The sequence below is a fragment of the Papaver somniferum genome, chromosome 8 (genome assembly GCF_003573695.1).
Source record: "Papaver somniferum cultivar HN1 chromosome 8, ASM357369v1, whole genome shotgun sequence".
Taxonomy (NCBI): Eukaryota; Viridiplantae; Streptophyta; class Magnoliopsida; order Ranunculales; family Papaveraceae; genus Papaver; species Papaver somniferum.
In genome coordinates, this window is record NC_039365.1 from 21,901,862 (window position 1) to 21,925,289 (window position 23,428).

The 23,428-nt window shown below is 37.7% G+C and overlaps 3 protein-coding genes and 1 pseudogene across 3 annotated transcripts; 2 read left to right on the forward strand and 2 right to left on the reverse strand.

The window, feature by feature from the left end:
* Positions 1–1,371: 1,371 nt before the first annotated feature.
* Positions 1,372–4,965, reverse strand: LOC113304492 (annotated as a pseudogene).
* A 1,363-nt stretch (positions 4,966–6,328) lies between these two features.
* Positions 6,329–10,750, forward strand: LOC113304493 (probable LRR receptor-like serine/threonine-protein kinase At1g63430). The gene is made up of 13 exons (XM_026553623.1): positions 6,329–6,708; positions 6,810–6,948; positions 7,401–7,472; positions 7,555–7,698; positions 7,801–7,950; positions 8,259–8,375; positions 8,450–8,514; positions 8,814–9,062; positions 9,169–9,374; positions 9,488–9,620; positions 9,704–9,861; positions 9,970–10,185; positions 10,334–10,750. The coding sequence occupies exons 1-13, from the start codon at positions 6,624–6,626 to the stop codon at positions 10,577–10,579; spliced, it is 1,980 nt and encodes a 659-aa protein (XP_026409408.1). The 5' UTR covers positions 6,329–6,623; the 3' UTR covers positions 10,580–10,750.
* A 266-nt stretch (positions 10,751–11,016) lies between these two features.
* Positions 11,017–13,485, forward strand: LOC113305250 (receptor-like protein EIX1). The gene has a single exon (XM_026554330.1). The coding sequence runs from the start codon at positions 11,017–11,019 to the stop codon at positions 13,483–13,485; it is 2,469 nt and encodes an 822-aa protein (XP_026410115.1).
* A 172-nt stretch (positions 13,486–13,657) lies between these two features.
* On the reverse strand, positions 13,658–15,251 carry LOC113304637 (actin-depolymerizing factor). Its single transcript, XM_026553778.1, has 3 exons — positions 15,005–15,251; positions 14,146–14,411; positions 13,658–14,069 (listed from the first exon to the last, which is right to left on the reverse strand). Exons 1-3 carry the CDS (start codon positions 15,005–15,007, stop codon positions 13,919–13,921), a joined length of 420 nt encoding a protein of 139 aa, XP_026409563.1. The 5' UTR covers positions 15,008–15,251; the 3' UTR covers positions 13,658–13,918.
* Between the last annotated feature and the right edge of the window lie 8,177 nt (positions 15,252–23,428).

Sequence of the window (23,428 nt, forward strand, 5' to 3'; positions counted from 1 at the left end):
AATCTAATCTAATTAAAGGGTAATCTAGTAATTTTGGTATGGTTTAGACTTCCCTTATAAAGATACCCTAGATGGTATCATCATTTAGTATGCCTCAAAAAAACAAAAAAATGAGTATGCCTCAAAACAAGTTCCAAATAAACTAATGGTTGGTTTGTTTGTAGAATTTATAATTTCTAGGGATTTATAATCCCACCGGATTCCAAATTTTGGGATTCATGTAAATCCGTCGAATGTTTGGTAACTCAGTTGAGATTTCTAGGATTCATAAAATTTTCTTGTGTTAAAGTCCACTGACGGACCTACAGCTGGGCTAACCTGGGCTTTAGCCCAGGTAGCCGTCACACTCTAACAGCCTAAAAAAGTGAAATGTTTGCTCGTCCAAGGCTATTAGCCCGGACTGGAAAAAAAAATTAAGGCTTCTTGGGTCCGTCCCTGTTAAAGTCCATGTATTGTTTGGCATTGACCTAAGAATCTTAAAATGGTATAATATAAGGGATTTGGAGTAAAAAAAAGTGGGTCCATAAATCCTCTGATAAGTTTCCCAGCAAATTTTAGGGGGGAGGGGTCAGACTCTGTATGAAGGATTTGCTAGAAAAATGAATCCCGTCAAAAACGTAATCCCAAAAATTTGGATAACCAAACGTAACGAGGAAAATGTAATTCCACCAAATCCCCTAAACCCATAAATCCCACATTTTAAATTATGCGTCCAAACCCACCATAAAGATTCTAACTTTCTAAGCTTCCCGTGTATTTTCTTTAGTTTATTTGCACCTGAAGGCTCAATTTGAACTTAATGGGCCCGCCCATTCACGTCAATGCTTTAGAATATTTTATGTGATTTTCTTCGATTCTTCAGGTCATAGAGGTAGAGTTTTTCTTTTTCTTTTTTTTTTTTTTTTTGAAGGAAATCTGAAACTTTCACTGGCGCTGTAATGCCTATTCAAAGTTACTTTTCTCATTGGTTGGTTTGCTTATACAGCGCCAACAATTCTATGAAAGTTTCGGATAACCCAAAATGTTCCACGCACACTTCTAGTTACTGAGATACCCAAAATGTTTAATGGGTTTCACAGCTATGTTCTAATCTCTAGAGGCCGATTGCTGCACATTAGTTACACAAGACCAATGCACAATGCGGTGACAGGCAATACCTGCAAACGCCTGGGTTCTAATAGGATTCAGGAGGCTGCAAACGCCTATGTTTTTACCAATGCACAATGGGGTGACAGGCAATACCTGCAAACGCCTGGGTTCTAAAAGGATTCAGGGAGGCTGCAAACGCCTATGTTTTTATGTTAAACGGTAGAATACCCTTGCGACTCTTTTAATATAAACTCCCTTTCATCTTAATTATGTATCTTGCAACTACACATAGTAAATCATTCCTACTTCAATGAGACTGAAGTGGGGGATGTTTAATGCTTCCGAGGCTCCCCTGCAATTTTTATCCAGAAACGAATAGCCAATATCAATTACCATCTTCTTTAAAAATGAAGATGACCTTCGAGCCTTCACGTAAGAATTCCCCACAATATACACTATCCCTGCTTCTTTCGCTTGTATCAAGTCCGTCAGTTCTTCCCTCACAGAAGGGTCCATAGCTGGGCTTTGTGGTAACTGGAATCTCACTCTCCTTCTGACAGATGGGTTCTCCTCCTCATACACAGACCTCAAGCTTTGAAAGGTCGAGGATTCACTGCTTTGGATGGAAGCATTTATCAACTCTAATTGCTCAGCAACTATCAAACTTGAAGTGGATTCGACAGACCTGATGCTTATAACTGCTGTCCTTCCACCTGAAGATGCAGTCCCAGAGCTCCAGAGTTGTGATACATCTGCTTCCATCTGGATGAATTCTGCAATGCTATGTATGATCTGGTTCTCAAAGTCACTGTCGTCCCGCTGGATGTCCTTGTATCCATACCTTACAATGCAGCGGTACACTCTGTAAGATTTAGGGCCAAGCCGCCCAATGAGGAACCTTTCTTCGGGTGATACGTAGGGAACTGGAACTGACTTCACACAAACAAACACTAAGACCTTGTGGAACGCAGGGAAATTAGTAACAAAATGAGAGAAGACTGCTGGGATCCCTGTTGTCAGTTCTGAGTAGATGAGGCCTATCCCAGGCACTCTAGCAATCCCAAGGCTGGGACCGAGGGTGAGTAGCCATTTCAAGGAGGCCTTGCTATGAAGATCAAAGTTGTACTTCTCGCGGGTGCCATAGTGCCAAGTGTACGTGACTCCCATAAAAATCAAAGAGAGAACTAGGGGTAGCCAACCTCCATGAGGAACAGTAGTAACCGAAGAAGATAAGTAAATCCCCTCGATGGATCCAAATAAAAGAAGAAAAGCTGCAGCAGTAAGTATATTTTTCTGCCATACGAAGACAATGACTAGGGCCATCAGCCAAGTTGAGATAAACATAATAGTTATGCAAGCAATGCCTGGAAAAGAATAAGAAAGAGAGATCAGCTGGGACCGTGAGTGACAAAGAACTTACATAATGACTGTAAGAGAGTCAAATCCTGCTATAGTGAGCTAACTTAGTAGGTACTTGTAATCCAACAATTGATTGGCTCCTCCAAGTAAATTTGTCTAAGTGTTTGAGTAACACAGTTCTCATGCCTTTGTGAGTAGACTTACCATAAGCAACTCCAATTGAGGTTGTGTCTCGGAATCCAACTGTCACAGCAAGACAAAGTATCATGAGGATCCAATTTATTTCTGGAATATAGATCTGTCCAAACATGTGTCTTGAGGTGTGAACAATTTTAACTCTTGGAAAGCAACTGAGGGCATTGCATTGTTTGATTATAGAGAAGGTAGCTGTGATGACCGCTTGACTCCCAACAATGGCTGCTAAGGTCGCTATTCCAAAGACTGGCCAAAATAAAGTTTCTGTTGGAAGTTAAAAAATGGAAGTCAGACAAAACTGAGGTTTGTGGCCACAGGTCACATATGAAATTAGTCAATTACGGGTAATATCAAGGGATACCAAAGGAAAAGGAACACACATCCATGTGCAAGACAACTTAATTGGTACTGAGTCATAGAAACTTGTCGGAATAGAAGAGAGATTTTTAGAGAGGAAAGCAGCTTGCCCCATGTATTGCACTACCAAACATGGGTAAACCACAAATGCAAAAGCAAGCTACAAAACAGCAATATATCCCACAGAGCTGTTATTACGTCTAGTTATGTGTAAAAATGTCACTGTGCATATAACTAAGCCAGTCAAGATTTTACCCTTATTGACAAAGCAGTAAAATGTCCAAGATTTGCAAACATAGCTTCAGTACCTGCGAGAACCAGAAAGGCTTTAGTAGTCTAATAAAATCTAGAAAAAAAAGAAAAAGGTGAGCATGACTTTGTTTAGTTTTTAAATCCAAATTCTAAACTTATAATAACCAATTGACCGCCATCTTTCAATAGATAAATTGATTGGTTTTGCAAATTCACGTCCATAAGAAAACCTAGTGCTTGAACCATCCCACACTCTATGTTGGCCTGACATACCTGTAATGGAAAGAAGAATTCCTGCAAGGGCGATCCAACCATCTCTACCCGTCTCTCTAAAGAACCTGATGATATAGTGTGGAGACATTGCAACCACAATCCTAGGATTCCAATATACTGTGTTATACAGTCCGATGGAAAAAATTGATATCAACCAAATGATAACAATGGGTGCAAACAGAAAAGTAACCCAGTGGGTGCCAAAACGTTGCAGCTCAAAGAGTCCCACCAATATTACCACACGCGATAAGATTTACCTCAGCTGGAGAAATGCAACAACATTAACTATCAGCAATGCTCACAAAATGAAGAAAGCCGGCTGAATGAATCCATAGTCGAACAACCAGGATTTTAAGGTCAATAATGAAAAGTCTAATGCTTGTACTTACCTTCAGTTAGTTTCACTTCAGTAGCTAGTCCAGAGACAGATGAGAGAACTGAAATTGACAAACAAAGAGTCGTTAAGATGTGAAGGCAGGGACCCTATTATTCTGATATTTAGATATAAACGCGCAAACTGATGGAAGAAAAATAAGAAATCGGATAAAATTGGGATTTCATGGTAGAGTAGTCCATTCAAACTAGATTACCACTAATGCTAAGTGAGATTGTGGATTAGGGAGACAGACTAAATTCAGGATCTCAAACAATAATACCACAACCAACAGAGCTGTTCTCAGTCTTTCATGCTTCTCTAGGAACCTTTTCAATGGAGAGGATGCTGCTAACTGTGTTGAGGGACCATATGCCGATAACTCCTCATCAGCTGGTTGTCGATTTGGAAGTAGACTAAACCTCACATGCCTGCAGAGCAATGAGTAAAGCGCAAATGTTCCACCTGAGCATTTCCACAAGTACGTATCAGGCCCTACCTCGCCGTATCAATAAATCATTACAATTAAACAAACAATCAATGTCACCACGCACCTTCACAATTATCATCTGCACTCAAAACGATTAAGACATACTTAACCAAAGGTATCAACGTAAGTGTCCAGAAAATCAATGAGAATGCACCGAAAATCGCTTCTTCATTTTGATGATCCTGCAATCTCCCAAGGAAAGTGCTTGTAGAAACATATAACGGAGACGTACTCAAATCTCCATAAACTACACCAAAACTCTGATACACCAGTAATAAGTTCCTCTTTGATAACTGCAACCAGCCAACAAAAAATGTACATGCAACATAAGCTAGTAATTAATACGCGTCTGCAGATGAATTACGAAGTTGCCGAACATTAGAAGTACAGAAATACACCTTGATTAACTAATTGCAGATTATGAGATAATCAAATCAAAAATTTTAGCACAAGAAATTCTAAATCTAGTACTAAGTGACCAAAATGGATTTCTATTCCGTGAGCAACTGGAAGTTGGAAATGCAAGAAACTAGACCTGATGACTGGGAGAATTTGATATTCCAGCTTCGGACTCCATTTCCAATGCTACTGCTGAAATTGACCAACCACTACCAAAGAATCAGATATGTGTGTCTTTGTTTATAGTATAAAACTAATCAAATGGGCATGTGCCGCAAAAAACTCCATGGATTTATTACTAGATTACAGTCATTATTAATCTACCATTTATGTGTTCAGAGGGAGATACATTTGACAGAGATTTCATAGTCTCCTCTCGTGTATGATATACATTATTTTTTAATTCTTGCTTAAAAAAACTTGGCAAGGTTGTTAAATGGGGTTGCCATATCCGTTTTGGGCATGGGGATTGCCTTTTGTAACGGGGTTACCATATTTCTTGAAGGGAAACTGATAGATATAGGCATGATAGCAACTATACGGTCGCACCATGAACTGCAGTTGTTTCTCACTCTGACTGACGCATTTGCACCTCAATTAATGGACCCATTCACGTCAATGCTTTAGAAAAGAAGTCTTACTTACATGCGGTTTTCTGATCAAAAAGGTGAGTTTTTCTTTTTCATTATTTTGAAGGCACATAGAATGGGTGGCACTGTAATGCCTATTCAAAGTTGGTGTATGTAAGATATACATATCTTTGGGTTGTTGGTGGTGGTATTCATTATTTGTTTTTGCTTATACTCTACTCTACATTTTTAACTATACCTTATTCTTTCTTCGTTATTCAATACATGAATGAATGACATGATTGTAATTTACAAATTGATGTATTATTTCCAAAAGACTCGTATTCAATCATACAGATTTTTTCTTGTTGAAGGATGATTACAGTGCCTACGGAAACGCTTGCGTATCATGAGCATGCACCCTATCATGAGCATGCACCCTATCCACGACCTGCAGTCAAAATTCATCTTACCTTTGGATTCCGTTTGTGACATGTGATGTGAATATACATTTTGGACGGGGTGATGGTCAAATTGAGGTGGAAGTAAATATTTCAAAACGAATTTGGTCGCACTTTAATTTTATTATCCTCCAGTTGTAACGTGCGTGAGAAATTTAATGCGGCATAAAAATAGGACCACAACACCATATCTGCACTGATTATTCTAAGTTTTACAGCCGTACATTACAAACAACACCACCAACCATCCAACTAACACTTTCCATCAATAGACACACAATCTCACACTCTCAATCAATCATAACCGTTTAATCAACATTCCCCATCTAAACTCTAATACTCCGAGATGAACTATATCATTACTCCCAACTAATCATCTTCACTGATTAGCAGCCAAAGATTTACTGTAATTTTAATTAATTTCTCTCACACCCCCAAACATTGATTTTCAGTGCAAAAAGAAATTCCACTTTGCTTTTTTCTGCTTTCTTTTTCTTTTTTCCTGTCTCTGTCACTGAATTTTATCTTTTCTTTTTGTTTTTGAAAAATATTGGGGCATTTTAATACCCTAACAACCTCGCTTTGAACTCAAGTCTTGGGGTCTCAACACACTTTCATTCATTTAACTTCATTAGCTTCACTTCATTGAATGAGTTTTCATCGCCATTTGTTTGTTTGTTTCAAACAAGAAATTTGGTACCATGGGTTTGGTTTAATTCTTTATTTTCTTTAAACCCTTTGTATCTTTTATTCAGTTTTTTTCAGTAGAGAGGTGATTCTTTCTTTGTAATGCGTTTGGAGAGAAAATGATGAGAAGAGTAGTTGGGGTGCTGCAGATTTTCTTGGTTATTTTTGGTGTGGTTTTTGGTGATTGTTTTTCATCTGATGAAAGTAAGTTCTTACGGTTTGATTTTACCATTTCTGGGATTTTTGTGTTTTGATTGTTGTTGAGATTGAAGTTTTTCTAACTGGGTTTCATTGGGTTTGTGTAGTTTTAGCTCTGAGAGCTTTCAGGGAAGCTATAATTGAAGACCCTTCCATGGTTTTATCAAATTGGAATTTTCTGAATGGAGATCCTTGTAATTGGTCTGGCATTAGCTGTTCTCAGACACATGATCATGTTATCTCTTTGTAAGTTGAGTTTATTTTTTGATTTTTCTGAATTTCATATTTTTCCCAATTTTGGTATGAATGTAGCTCCCTATTTGGAGTAGAAATTTGTTGAAATGTTAGTCGGAAGATTTTGGGAAGTTCAATAATGTGGGTGTTAGAGGCATTTAATAGTCTAGATTATGTTTCAGAATAGATATGGGTATGCAGATTAATCCAAGTGTAGCATTTAGTATATCATTTAAGGTCCAAATTTATAGTTAGTTTCATTGGTGCGGAAAATTTCCTCTAATGTAGTCGATATGTTTTACGAAGTGTTATAACTCGTGTGTTTGAGGAAAATATACTCAAGAGTATGTTTATAGATATGAGTATGCCATATCCCATATGCAATGTGTACAATGTTTATGTTGAAGCTGGTATTGATCATTATTGGAGTATAACCATCTTTCTCCGTGGATGTGCTTTTGCAGAAATCTATCTAATTTGTCCTTGAACGGATTTCTTACCCCAGCGTTGGGTAAATTGGCCTACTTGCAAGAGCTGTATGTATTCATTCACCACATTATAATTTTGTATGCAAAATTTTATGGTTTCTCATGTTCTCATATACGACTATGTTTGCAGAGTTTTGCACAAAAACAATCTTCTTGGGATTATACCCAAAGAAATTGGCATGTTGAAGAATCTAAAGGTTTTGGATTTGGGGATGAATCGACTGACAGGGCCTATTCCTCATGAGATTGGGAATTTGGTCAAAATTACGAAAATGTGGGTTGTCTTTAGTAATAAATATATATACTCTTTAAATGGATTTCATCTGGTTTATTCTGTTTGCGTTTCTCTAACTTCAGTAATTTACTACTTTTGAAGAAACCTTCAATCTAATGGACTGATCGGACATTTGCCCCTTGAACTTGGCAAGTTGAGGAACCTCGTTGAGCTGCAGGTGGATAGAAATAAGCTTCAAGGAAATGTTCCCGGTAGCAGTGGTCCAAGCTTTACATCTAAACAGCATGGACTGTAAGCAACATTTCTTGCATTCTAGTTACATTATTCTGTTAATTTTGCGAATTTTTCATATCTTCTGAAATAGTTGGTCATGTGATACCTAAGTCGAAGTATGAGGAAGTGCTGAATTTTAGTGTATCACATTTTTCAGTAGTAAGGATAGACATTCAGAAAAGCATGATATTCATGTAGTTACCCAGGTAGTATTTTAGCTGCTAGCTTCTAATGAACTTGTTACAGCCCAAACTAGACATAGTGTGGGAAACATTTCAATGAATATATGTCTGAAACGCATATCCTTCTGTTTACTGCTGCTTTAGGTATGCTTCTCGTGGAAGTGCCTCTGGCTTTTGTCGTTCGACTCAGTTAAAAAGTGTTGATTTGTCATACAACTTCTTTGTCGGGAAAATACCACAATGCCTTGCACATCTCCCAGGGTACCTACCTCATCTTTGCACGTCTCCATTTTTTCTAAGACAACCTTCTTACACTTATGCTTTCCTTCTTTTAGATCAAGTTTTCAAGGGAACTGCTTCCAAGATAAAAATTACAAACAGCGTCATGCTTCACAGTGCGGTATGTCTTTCAAAGCTTTTTCTTATATGAATATGTGATTAGCGACTGAGCAAGCTGAATCAGCTTATATACATGTCAACCTTGAATCATATGGTGCAGCGTTCTGTATTGATTTGAAATTTTGAAATGAAAACTGAACCTTCAGCTGTTGAACTCCCAGCTACCGCAAAATGTATTTGGTCAGGCTGTCTGAATGCTTAATTTGAAAGATTGTGGTTCTTACTCATTCTAGATACTGATTACAGTCGTAGCAAGTCATAATATAGTATTGTCATACTTAAATAATCTGTACATCTCAGGTGCTTCTCATCCTGCTGGAAGCCACGCAGCCAACGTGGGCAACCAGGATCCCAAAGAAGGATCTAAGCAGCAGAGAAAATCCCAACCTGCATGGCTTCTGCCTGTGGAAATAGTAACTGGAATCCTTGCAGCTATCATCTTACTCTGTGCTGTTCTAGCAGCTGTTAAAAAATGTAAAGGGAAATGTCATGTCCGAATCCCTTGGAAGAAAGTGAGAAATGGGAACGAACAAATTTATACGTACATAGGTTCGTCTGACAACATAAAAACTAGTTTCTTATCTAATTTTGTTCAAGCTTTCTGTATAATGCCAATAAACTTCCTAACTCTGACTTGATTGTTGGTGGGTAATAGAATCTGATATGCTGAAGGATGTGACGAAGTTGAGTAAACAAGAGCTGGAAGTAGCTTGTGAAGATTTCAGCAACATTATTGGCTCTAGTCCAGACACTCTAATCTACAAAGGCAACTTGAAAGATGGTTCTGAAGTTGCTGTGATTTCCTTATGTGCTAAGGAAGACTTATGGACATGTTACCTTGAGGTCTATTTCCAGAGAGAGGTAGTTTAACTTCTTTCTGTCTTAACACATAAGTCAAACACTTGCTATATGAACAAACAAAACAAAGGAATTAGAAAACTTCTTAGATTCTAATTCGTAATTAAATGTTTCAGGTTGCTGACCTGGCAAGATTAAATCATGAAAATACTGGAAAACTATTTGGGTACTGCAGAGAAAGCAATCCATTTTCGAGGATGCTCGTCTTTGAATATGCATCTAATGGAACACTTTATGAGTACCTCCACTGTAAGTCACTGTTTTCTTCTTCTTCTTTGTACAAAAATCATCATGTTTAAGGGACATTGTACTAATATAGCTGTTTTCTTTAGTCGGTGAAGGATGTCAGTTATCTTGGAGAAGACGGATGAATATCATTGTAGGCATTGCTCGTGGTCTGAGATATTTGCATACTGAACTTGAGCCTCCATTTGCTATGTCTGAATTAAATTCTAGTGCGGTCTATCTTACTGAAGACTTTTCTCCCAAGGTATGCTCAAGACTACTCTCCAAGAGTTTGTATTATATATGGAAATTTGTTTTCCAAGTTTTGAATCATGTTATGTATCTGAATCCGCGATCAACTTCGTTCCCTCAGCTGGTTGATTTCGAAATCTGGAATTCAATACTTGCGAGGTTGGAAAAGAAGTCTGGATCTAGTGGCAGTGAAGCTGCTCTTTGTGGGTTTACTGAATCTCTAGAGACATTCCGTCAAGACGTCCATGACAACATTTATGCTTTCGGGGTACTTTTACTGGAAATTATTAGTGGAAGACCCACATATTGCAAAAACAGAGGTCACCTGGTAGATTGGGTAAGATCTCAAAAACCATATACAATTTACATGCATGGTTTCATGTGTTTTCATCATCCTCATTGTGCAATCAATTTGCTTGGAATTCCATGTACCCATCTTAGCAACTTTCGAGACTAAAGTTTCCCTTTCGCTCTTTTTGCTGCAGGCTAAAGAATATTTGGAACTTCCCGAAGTAATGTCTTATTTGGCAGACCCCGAATTGCGGCATTTCAAACATGATGACATTAAAGTCATATGCGAGGTGGTTAACCTTTGCATCCATTCTGATCCCAGCAAGCGGCCGTCAATGCAAGTATTGTGCCCCATGTTGGAAAATCTAATGGAGACATCAATAACTTCAGACCTTTCTGATTCTTCTTTGGCGTGGGCTGAGCTTGCAATATCTACTTAGTCAGGTCAATTCTACCACACTGTAAATCCGTAGTCACATTTCCCCCTCATATCTTCATCTTGTTAAATATTTAGTGTGATTAAATCAAATTAGTCTCTTGCTGAAACAAATGTAAAATTTTGAAACACTGAAATTGAATGAGAATATTTTACATCCACTTTTCATTTTTCACATTTCTGTTCAAAATCATTGTTGAGTCATTGCTGAGTCATACAGACATCATATTTGACTTTTAAGTGTGAAAGTAGGAAATTTCAGTTGTCTTTTAGTATTAACTCTTCTATTTGTTTATTTATTGTTGGTATGATTTCGTTGGTTGGTTATATAATGTTGTTTATCTTTGAAGCTCCTTTATCAGCAAATTTATTCCTCAATCATGAAGTTAAGATCTGCAATTTTCATTTATTTATGTGTTTTTCTTGTCAACACAAAACATCATGGTCAGTTTGGTAGGTGCTGTTTGCAGTGATAGAGAAGCTAAAGCTCTCTTAAACTTCAAACAAGAATTGGTAGATTCTTCTGATTTTCTCTCTGATTGGGTTGGTAAAGATTGTTGCAAATGGAATGGAGTAATTTGCGATATAAAAACTGAAAATACTAGTGTTGTGCAGCTCAACTTGCAAGGATTTGGCTTAGATGGTATGTTAAATCCTTCACTGGTACAGTTAGATAAGTTGAATTATTTAGATTTAAGCTCAAATACTTTTTCAGAAACCTCATTACCATCTTTCTTGGGTTCACTACATAATTTGAGATATCTTAATCTATCTAGAAGTTTTGACAGTGTGGAAAATATTCAATGGCTTTCTAATCTTTCTTCTCTGCAATATCTTGGTATGTCCTATATTGACTTGGAAAATGCATCATCTAATTGGTTTCACACAGTTACTATGATTCCATCTTTATTAGAATTACATCTACGCTACTGTAACCTGTATCCAAACTTTCCTTCTATTTCATACTCAAATCTCACTTCTCTTAAAGTTCTTGATCTTAGTTACACTGGTCTTAATTCAACCTTGCCAGAATGGTTCTATAATCTTATAAGTATTGAGAAACTTGATATTCATTACAATAATTTTCGAGGAACAATTTCAGAAGCTATTAGTAACCTTGTCAATCTAACTAACCTTGATATCTCATCCAATGATTTTGAGGGAGAGATACCAGAAACCTTAGGAAATCTTTGCAACTTGCAGTCATTAGACTTGTCAGATAACTACTTCAAGGGAGAAGTTTATTTTTTAGCAAATCCGTCCAGTTGTATTGGGAGTAGCTTGACGTTGATAAGTTTGAATGGTAATCAATTTTCAGGTCCATTGCCTGAGAAATTAGGGAGTTTCAAGAATCTTGAGTACCTTTCTTTTATGAGTAATTCATTTTCTGGTCCGATTCCGTCTTCGTTAGGTGAACTGTCGTCGTTGAAGATGTTAAATGGTTTTTTCAATAAGTTGAATGGTTCTTTACCGGAGAGTTTTGGACGTCTTTCGAAATTGAGAATTTTGAGACTTGCCTTTAATGCTCTAGAAGGCATAATAAGTGAAGCTCATTTCGCAAATCTCACAAGTCTGGAAGAACTAGAAGTGCATTCTCTAGTTTTTAAGTTGAAACCTGATTGGATTCCTCCATTTCAACTTCAGGTTGCAAACTTGCAGGCTTGTCAACTAGGACCTCGGTTCCCTAAATGGTTACAAACCCAAAAAAATATTAGTCGAATCGATATATCTAATGCAGGCATTGCAGAAACAGTCGTTCCTGCTTGGTTTTGGAATATGACTAATCAGTTCAGTTTCTTAAATTTATCTCACAATCAGATTCATGGACAAGTACCAGATTTGTTGATTCCTGACGATGCGTCAGGGGGACTAGTTTACTTGAATTCCAACCGTTTCATGGGTAAATTGCCCAGAATATCACCTCGTGTGGGAGAACTGGATCTTTCTGACAACTTATTTAATGGATCAATATCTGCTTTGCTGTGCAATCCATTAGGCAAAATGAATACTCGAATGCTTCATCTCTCAGGAAACCAATTATCTGGAGAAATTCCAGACTGTTGGTCTGACTGGTGGAATCTGGAATCGGTAAGTTTGGCAGGAAACTACCTTACCGGAGAGATTCCGGCATCTATCGGTTCTATAAACACCCTTCGCTCACTGCATTTGCGAAATAATTCTCTTTCAGGAGAATTACCTTCAGCATTGCTCAAGTGCAGGGAACTGAGAGTGATTGATATTAGTGAGAATCACTTCACTGGGAACATACCAAAATGGATTGGGGAGTATTTGTTTCTCCTTATCCTTCGATTACGCTTCAACAAGTTCCATGGTGTTATTCCTCAGCAACTCTGTCACCTAGGTTCAGTGCAAATTTTGGACTTTGCTCATAATAATCTATCGGGTACAATTCCAAGATGTTTCAACAATTTTACCCCAATGACAACACTGCAGAAGGATGGGGACACCATATCGTATTCCGAATATTTTGGAGGACCTATAGAGATTGCATCTTTGGTGACAAAAGGAAGAGAATTTGAATACAGCAACACCCTTACACTGCTTACAATCATGGACCTTTCTGACAACAGTTTATCAGGTGACATTCCTGAAGAACTAACAAATTTGATCAGTTTACGGTCTTTAAATTTGTCGCGTAACCATTTTACAGGAAGAGTTCCAAACAAGATTGGGAACATGAGTATATTGGAGTCTCTTGATTTGTCAAAAAACGAACTCTCAGGTTCAATTCCTCAAAGTATGGTGAACTTAACCTTTCTAAGTCACTTGAACTTGTCATATAACAACTTGTCGGGAAAAATCCCATCGGGTACTCAACTTCTAAGTTTGCCTAACTCAAGTTTTATTGGTAACGGGAGAAATCTGGTCTTACTGCTTTTTATCGAATAACAAGTGATCAAATGAGGGATACACAGGTATAATTGAACTAGATAATCTCAATGTATTTTCAAATACTAATACAACTGCAAACATCATGCAACTTCGCTTGTGCATACAATATCTTGCAAATAGTTTTAAATGAGGGAAAATAAAATTGTTTTCATTACACTACCACACGATGTTTTCGAATCTATGTGAAAGAGGAAACACAAAAGAATTTATCAAAATGACTGAACAAAAAAAAGAAAAACAATGCATATTATCACATTCAATGACAAATGTTTTGAATTCGAAAGACGCAACGAAAAGCCATTAAAATCCCACACATACAAATAGAAAAAAGAAGAGCCCAAAATATGAAGAATCAGTAAGGAGTAGCTGAATGTCAATTAGATTTGAGACATGAGAAACCGAACGCTATGTCTGTTCTGCTGTTTCCTCTTTAAAGTGCTCGGCTTATGATGATGTCCATGCTCATCTCACTAGGGTCTGTTGCCTGCAATTCGACTTGGATTCCGTCCAGTTCTCTCTTGAATCTATCCTTGGAGCTGGCATACAACATCTTACTCCTCACCCTTGATGTATCAGGAGACCTACAACATTTGTCAGAAAACATTAGACAACTCGAAGTCACAAAACGCTATAAGTTGTGCTGCAGGGAGATATTACCATGCAATGAAGAAAATTTTGCTTTTCTGGCAGTTTTCATTAGTAGTGAAATCGAAATCGTAGACAGCATAACGACATTCATTCTCTGGTAAACAAGCAGCAAAATCTTCATAGGTTTCGCCAGGTTCACCGAGCCTCTCCACAGTTACTTGTTGTATCTTCTCTTCAATCTTGAAGACAATGAATCGGTAGTTCCTTTTAGCTTTTAGCTCCAAAAACTTGAGCTTACAATCATCATGCACCGCCATTCCAGATGCCGAATTCGCCTATTCCCCATACAGAAATGAATCAAAAACATAAATTCTAACGAAACCATAACAAACCTGACCATTTCAATGGCAGATGCTTAAAGGCAACTGCACATATGAGTTTCCCATTTGACTTAATAAATTTCAAACATGCATTAAATCAATATGAACAATTCTCTTCATACATATGTGCACGTCTATAACAAAAAGAGTTGGCTAAATTCATCTATAATGTGTGCTACATAGAATGAAAGTCTAATCCAATAAGGCAATAACAAAATTGGAATAATTGATCGATTTCGACAGAACAGATTCATGAGGATCGAATTTGACAACAATGAATCATGAAAATGTCACAAAAAATTAGTAGTGCATTGACCAAGCAGCAATGCAACAAAATTATGGGAAAAAAAAAAGATATCTCGATGATGTTCATGTGTTCTTTATAAACCAAAATTAACAACATTGGCAATAATACAAATCATCGAGATCTATCGTTCATGTATGATTATACATTGATCAAGAAGCCATTTTACTCATTCAAGAACATTCAAACGTATAGATAAACATGAAGCAAAGAAATCTTGAGAGATGGAGGAAGAAAGACATACCATGGCTAATTGCAATGAGAATTGACTAACAAAAATGGGGAAGGTTTTTTTTTCTTCTGTTGACAATGGGTTTTGAATATCAAATGAAATGAAAACCAAAACAGATTAATGAATTAGAGAAGAATGATGGAGAAGAGAATTTCTGTTTTTAGGTTTTGATTATGAGAGCAAATAATGTCCACAACACAATCATCTAGAGCTTTGTTTCCTCATATTTTGTTGGACGAAATTCTCGTTTGTGGTTGTTTTTCTTTTTATCAATTTTGTGTATATATACATTTTTTGAGGTCTTTGACCAATTTTTTTTTCCTTTTTTTAGTGTTTATTTCTTTACCATTTGATTAGGGAAGTTAGTTAATGACTCTGAGGCCACTAATTAGCCTGTTAATTCTAACTTAAAAACCATTCCCAATGATCCACACCACATGTACATGATTCACTCATTTGGATCCTTTTGCATTTACTTGGGAAAACTCGAGATACATTTCCTATAATTTTTTCTGCGGTGTGGTTTATTTTAGACGGTAAATGTCATCGATTATTGGCCTCCATTTTTAGATTAGTGGTTAGGTTTCTATCAAAATGTCTCAAAGAAGATTTTGATTCAATTAGGATTATAATTATGAAGAAAAAACTATTAATTTGTATGAACCTAATCCATCTTATTAGTTTGTAGGGCTGTAAATTTGAAGCTCAACTACTGCTCGCTGATAATTGTGATTTGACAAAGAAAAGGTTGATTATAGATGGTCTTGAGCACGTCTTTGGGTTGTTGGTGTCATGGTGCATGTGTGCCTTCCCATCAAGGTGCATGGCTTATTTTATTACAATCAAATAGGTCCCACGAAAAAATAAGACCATGTTTGGGATGTTTGTATATAGACGAGAAGAATATTGGAATCAGGTTAAGAACATGTTGGATAACTTTATTCTGATTCTCAAGAGTAGGGGTAACTTTATTCTGATTCTCAAGAGTAGGGGTGAGCATGGGCCGGTATGGACCGGTTTTCGCCTCATCCACATCCAATCCATTGCATTACGGATTTTAAATTTGGCATCCGCATCCAATTCATATCCAATGGATGCACGGATGGACGGATTGGATGCGGATAATCCAATGGATTTGTTTTAGTTAAAAATCATAGTAAATAACACAAATGACTCCTTATAAAACCTACATATCCTATTCCTATATATGTATACAAATATAAAAATGCCATGTACTACACCCCAAACAAACATCTTAAAAATTCCTAAATGATCCATAGTATTTTCTAGAACTATGTAAATGGTTTTATTTTAACGGATATGGATGTCCAACGGATTTTCAAGGTTGGATCTGGACCCAATCCGTTGTTCGTTAGATTTCAAAATTTCCATCTGCATCCAACCCATTAACAAAAAGTCAGGACATCCATCTGCAAATGAACGGTTGGTCCGGATTAGATCCGCGGATTGGGGGCCAAATGATCACCCCTACTCAAGAGTTCATGCCATAACTTTTCAACAGAGATGGGCTATAATGAATTTAATTCACAACTAATTTAGTCCACTTCAGAAATTGTCAGTGTATCAATCATTTAACATTTTTCTTTTTCTTTTTCCTTTTCCTTTTTTCGGCTGGTAAGACCAATTTTAATGATGGAAAAATTCCATCAACAAACGTCCATCAAGAATTACCATGCAAATATTTCCCCACCATTTAAAATATTTCCATCTTTCTTTTCCTTTCCCTAAAACTCAAACATTCTCTCCGATAGCTTCACAATAATCCTTTTCTGATTCATCCCCAACCTCTTTTTCATTGTCTGACAGTTCAATACCAATCTTTGATTTAAACGAAAGCATGAAGAAACTGTTTGTTCTTCGGTGGTGATCAAGGTTTTCGCTGGAAGGCCCCATTTCAACACTCTTCGTCAAGGTTTAAAACAGCTGTTTGAACCTATTCTCTTAAAGGAAATTAGAACCTTTAACGACCAGGAGATATTCAAGCTAACTTTATTCAGTAAAGAAGATGAGGCTTAATCCGTTGAGTCACCAATATATTCGGAAAAGACTTCTTGAATCCCCAACTGACCTACCACAACATCCACCACCTGGTCCAACCTCTTCCCACAACCCCTCAAATTTCTCTACCTCTGGTTTTTCACCCAACACCATTGCACCACCTTTTCCACCATCATCAACACCATCATCTTCAGGACCAGCTCCGAACACAATCCCCGACGCTACTCCGAATGAAGTTGGCTCACTAGAAGATATTTTGGGTATGAATTCAACTGCAGCGGGAGAATCCAGTTCACACTCCAGAATTTCTTATGGGCTCCTGCCTTGTCCAGTGAAAAATTTAACTGCTTAATAGCCCAATATGCTCTATGTTCTAACTCAACAGGTAAGTGACATGTCTTGCCATACACAAGTCGATAAGGTGACATTCCAATGGGGGTCTTAAACGCAATACGGTAAGCCCATAAGGCATCAGTAAGCCTAGACGACCAGTCTTTCCGATTAGGATTAACTGTTTTCTATAATATACGCTTTATCTCCCTATTGGAAACCTCTACCTGACCACTAGTCTGTGGATGATATGGGGTAGCTACCTTATGTGTTATACCATATTTTTTCATCAAAAGCCTAAAAGGTCCATTACAAAAGTGCGACCCTCCATCACTAATTATAGCTCGCGGTGTACCAAAACGTGTAAGTATATTATCTTTCAAGAACTCAATCACAACCCTATGGTCATTAGTCTTACACGCAACCGCCTCAATCCGCTTAGAGACATAGTCTACAGCGACAAGGATATATAAGATACCAAAAGAATTAGGAAACGGACCCATACAGTCAATACCCCACACATCAAAGACCTCAACAACTAAAATATGGTTCAAGGGCATCATGTTCCTACGGGAAATGGTTCCTAATTTCTGGCAACATTCACAAGTAACACAATAACTGTGGGAGTCTTTAAACAACGAAGGCCAATAGAATCCACACTGCAATATCTTAGCAGCAGTCTTCTTAGCACTAAAGTGACCCCCACAAGCATGATCATGACAAAAGGAAATAATACTGGACTGGTCACTCTCAGGTATACATCTCCTAATAATCTGGTCAGGACAATACTTAAATAAATAAGGATCATCCCAAAAGAAGTGCTTAACCTCGGCTAAAAACTTAGAAATATCTTGTTTACCCCAATGATGGGGCATTAGACCAGTAACAAGATAATTCACTATATTCGCATACCAAGGTAATTGAGTAACAAAGAACAGTTGTTCATCAGGAAAGTTATCCCTTATAGGAAGGGGATCATCAGGGGAGTCAACAACTAGCCTAGACAAGTGGTCTGCTACTACATTTTCGGCACCCTTTTTGTCTCTAATGTCTGGAGAAAACTCTTGCAACAAAATGATCCACCTAATCAATCTAGGTTTCGTATCCTTCTTAGACAGAAGATATTTCAAAGCAGCATGATCAGTATATATTACGATCTTAGAACCTAAGAGATAGGATCTAAACTTGTCTAAGGCAAACACAATGGCTAATAGTTCCTTCTCCGTAGTGGTATAGTTCAACTGGGCATTGATGTGATTTCAAGTTGTTGTTGTAGTAAGAAGTTCGTTGAGACTTGTGAAAGCAATAGATTTTAGATTTAATTTTTAAGACTAGAAATATAGCAAACTTAAATAAAAGTGATATGAAAAATATGGAGAAGACTGGGGCTATGGAATCCACTATTTACCAATATCAAAGTGATTTATATTCTCTAATTATAATCATGCATTCAAATTGATTCTTAATATTGCAATAGTTAATTTTTTAGAAATAACAATTGCAGATCGAAAGTATGGGACATCAAAACCCTAGGCTAGCATGCTACATCAATTGAAATGACAATTTTTTAACAAAAACCTGTTATCAATTTATTTATCTAGGCAAATAATCATATAATAATTGCATAAATTAGAGATTACCACTTTTCATTGGTGAAATAGCTTCCTCCTTCGCCCCAGAGGATGGGTTTAGCTCATCATTGTGTAAACACGCTCAAAATATTTGTTCATTGCTTCAAAAATTGTTTACAAAGATGAAATGGAGAGAAAATATTAAAACCGGGTTTGCAACAGTTATAAGTGTTACAAACTGAAAAGAACGATAGAACAAAGTACTGTCGCTGATTCTCGACCCTCGCCTGTGTGTCGTTGTCCCTGTTGATAAACGACTGTTGTTGCGCGCCTAATGTTCTTGGTGGTCTTCACAGCAGCAGAAATTATGATTCTTATGCAACTCGACTTTCACAGCTCTGTAATCTCCCTCAAACTCTCGTCACCACTCTAAGACATCCCAGGGACCTTTTTATACCTCACAATCATCAAATCTTCCGTATTAACTTCATATAATCCTCTCTTCAATTATGTGCAAATATTCTTTCCCTTTTTCTTTTGTTCACGCGTTCTCTTGTTTTATCTTGCAACTGGCACACTCCAACACTCTGCTACTCATCTCGGACAGATTTAAACTCACTGTAGGGAAAAACTCTGCACGTAACTTCCCAAGAAATCCCGTGAATATCTCCTCTTTCTGTTATCCAACTTGACACGCATACAACCCAAGTTTTACGATTCAAAAACACATACCAATCCTGTTGTGACTCAACTGGTCCATACAAGTCCGAATCCGTGAAAATATCCAAGTAAATCTCTGCCCCAATCTTTCCCAGAAAACCCGAGAAAACTAGCTTCTTCTGTTTGCATTCCAATGGATTATCCAACCCAAATAAATTCATTCGAACACCCATACCAACATTGTTTGGGCCTATCAAGATCATCCCAATTGAAATCAGTGATTAAATCTCACTGTAATCCCTCCAAAAATCCAACAGAAAAAATACACAGCAAACGGAAATATGTTCCCGCCATTTTGCAAAGTTTAAACGATGAAGAAGGGCGCCCCTTATCCAGATAAGAGGTGCCCTTAGCAGGTGGGTGCTGAGAATGAAATTGGGTGCTGAGAATGAAATTGGGTGCTGAGGATGAATTTGGGCTACGCATAACCTTGGGTGCCCCTTATCCAAATCTGAGGTCCGTATAGCAAATGTCCTCTGGGGGTCCAAATAGCACTTTTTGAGCAACTTTTTCCACACAAGTGTATTTCTCCAAAAACACCTACACAAACATAAAAACACCATAATAAGTACAAAATCAAGCACTAGTAATAGAGACACTGAGGACAATTCAGACACAAAAATGTGTCTATCAAATACCCCCAAACTTATTATTTGCTAGTCCTCGAGCAAATCTAATATAAAATGTCTACACTTAGCACGTGCAGCAAGCCGTTAAACCGCTAGGTAGCCCTAGCGGCGGAGTGTTGTCTCCGGAGGGTTTACCATAGGTGTACCCACAAAACCTTTACTCCAGACCCTAGCTATCTACGCTGAACCTTGGGAGGCACTAAAGAATATCCTTGGTTGGCATACAATCATTGACTATAAGAGGAAGTACCCTGATGTGAAATTCCAATTGTTGTACACGAGTTTGCACTCAGCATACTAAAATTCATATATAAGTGACAGAGCTCTACTCAGATAGTTTCTAGACATCATAACCAGAGTCAACCAATCATATGGAAAGATCAAGAAGATGGATAAAGAGAAAATAGATGGTAAAAGTGAACGGTGTTTCCCATATCTGTCTGAAGGCCTCTGCCAAGATGAACCTAACTCTAGGTCAACACAACTGGCATATACAAGGGCACCAGTGGTCGACTTTATTGAATTTATTCCGGTTGGTCTGATGGTCTGGTCTCAAACTTTTTTTTTTTTTTTTAGTATCTCAGTCACCCTATTTCACCTAGCAATGGTAACAACTTGTGTCGTGTGCCCCACCAATTCACTTAAGAAATAAAAACAGAAGGGATTAGGATTCAACGAGTTATGGCGAAACTACCATGTTTTTTTTAATTCTAACACCTGAGCTCTGTGCTTTTATAAATAGACTCTTTAGATGTTTCCATCTAATCAGAATAGTTCCTCAACTCCTACAACCAAGATGTTCCCATCCACTTAGATTGGTTAGTGCCAACCTTAATAAGCATAAATTTCTAGGCTCTGGAGTTTATTTATTGCAACTAAAAGCTAACAAAAAGTTTCTTCCCCACCCCCAAAATTAAATCTAACATTGTCCTCAATGTTTCTAATGAAAGAGCAATACCAAAAAGCAAAGTAACATGAGGAATCAGTAAAGAGAGAAGTCGGAAAGATAGTACCTGGGTGAAGAGAAAAATCAAAAACTAATATACAACATGCAATCACCTCGATGGTCAATAAAGGGTAAACAGGGTCCTCCGGAGAAATCAAAAACTAATATACAACATGCAATCACATGTAGGAAAAGGGCTCTAAAAAGGGTTTCAATATCTGACCGCTAACCTTCGAAGAACTACTACCATCTGGTGTCTCGATCTCAACAGCTCCATGAGGAAAGACAGTGCGAACAATAAAAGGACCCGTACACCGAGAACGTAATTTCCCAGGGAAAAGATGCAAGCGGGTATCATACAGAAGAACTTTTTGACCTAGAGAAAATGACTTCCTTACAATATTTCTACCATGCACAAGTTTGATTTTGTTCTTATACTCCTTCACACTATCGTAAGCATCTATACGAATCTCTTCCAACTCATTGAGCTCGAGTTTCCTATGGGCTCCTGCCTTGTCAAGTGAAAAATTTAGCTGCTTAACGGCCCAATAAGCTCTATGTTCTAACTCAACAGGTAAATGACATGCCTTGCCATACACAAGCCGATAAGGCGACATTCCAATGGGGGTCTTAAATGCAGTACGGTAAGCCCATAAGGCATCAGTAAGCCTAGAAGACCAGTCTTTCCGATTAAGATTAATTGTGTTCTCTAATATACGCTTTATCTCCCTATTGAAACCTCTACCTGACCACTAGTCTGTGGATGATATGGGGTAGCTACCTTATGTGTAATACCATATTTCTTCATCAAAAGCCTAAAAGGTCCATTACAAAAGTGCGTCCCTCCATCACTAATTATAGCTTGCGGTGTACCAAAACTTGTAAGTATATTATTTTTCAAGAACTCAATCACAACCCTATGGTCATTGGTTTTACACGCAACCGCCTCAATCCACTTAGAGACATAGTCTACAATGTTGGGGCATTCGACTAGTAACAAGATAATTCACTATATTCGCATATCAAGGTGCTTGGGTAACAAAGAATAGTTGTTCATCAGGAAAACTATCCCTAACAGGAGGAGAATCATTAAGGGTATCGACAAAAAGCCTAGACAAGTGGTCTGCTACTACATTTTCTGCACCTTTTTTTATCTCTAATGTCTAAGGAAAATTCCTGCAACAATAGGATCCACCTAATCAATCTAGGTTTAGTACCCTTCTTGGAAAGAAGATACTTCAAAGCAGCATGATCAGTAAGGATTATGACCTTAGAACCTAAGAGGTAGGATCTAAACTTGTCTAAGGCAAACACAATAGCTAATAGTTCCTTCTCCGTAGTGGTATAGTTCAACTGGGCATCATTTAGAGTTTTGCTAGCATAGTAAATCACATGAACTAACTTATTTTCCCGCTGACCTAGCACAACACCAATAGCATAATATGAAGCATCACACATGATCTCAAAGGATAGGTTCCAGTTGGGTGCCTGGACTATGGGGGCGGTAGTGAGTAAATGCTTGAGCTTCTCAAATGCCTCTAAACAAGCATCATCAAAGACAAACTTAACGTCTTTTGCAAGAAAATTGCAAAGAGGTCTAGAAATTAAGTTAAAATCCTTAATGAATCGACGATAAAAACCTGCATGTCCTAAGAATGACCTAATGACTCTTACGGTTTTTGGGACCTGTAAAGTTTTAATGAGGTCAACTTTGGCTCTGTCTACCTCTATACCCTTCGAAGATACGATATGCCCTAGAACAATTCCTGAACGAACCATGAAGTGACATTTCTCCCAATTAAGCACTAAATTCTTTTCCTTACACCTAGTCAAAAATAATAACAAATGATGCAAGCACTCATCGAAAGACGAACCAAACACTGAAAAATCATCCATAAAGACCTCTAAGAACCGTTCTACCATGTCAGAAAATATGTTCAACATACAACGTTGAAAGGTCGCAGGAGCATTACATAGCCCGAAAGGCATGCGTCTATACGCAAACGTACCAAAGGGATAGGTAAAAGTGGTTTTTTCTTGGTCTTCTGGGGCTATGAAAATATGATTATAACCGCAGTATCCATCTAAAAAGCAATAGTATCAACATCCAGCTAATCTCTCTAGCATTTGGTCGATGAAGGGAAGGGGAAAGTGGTCCTTCCTAGTGACCTTGTTCAATTTCCTATAGTCAATACAAACACGCCAACCCGTGGTCACACGG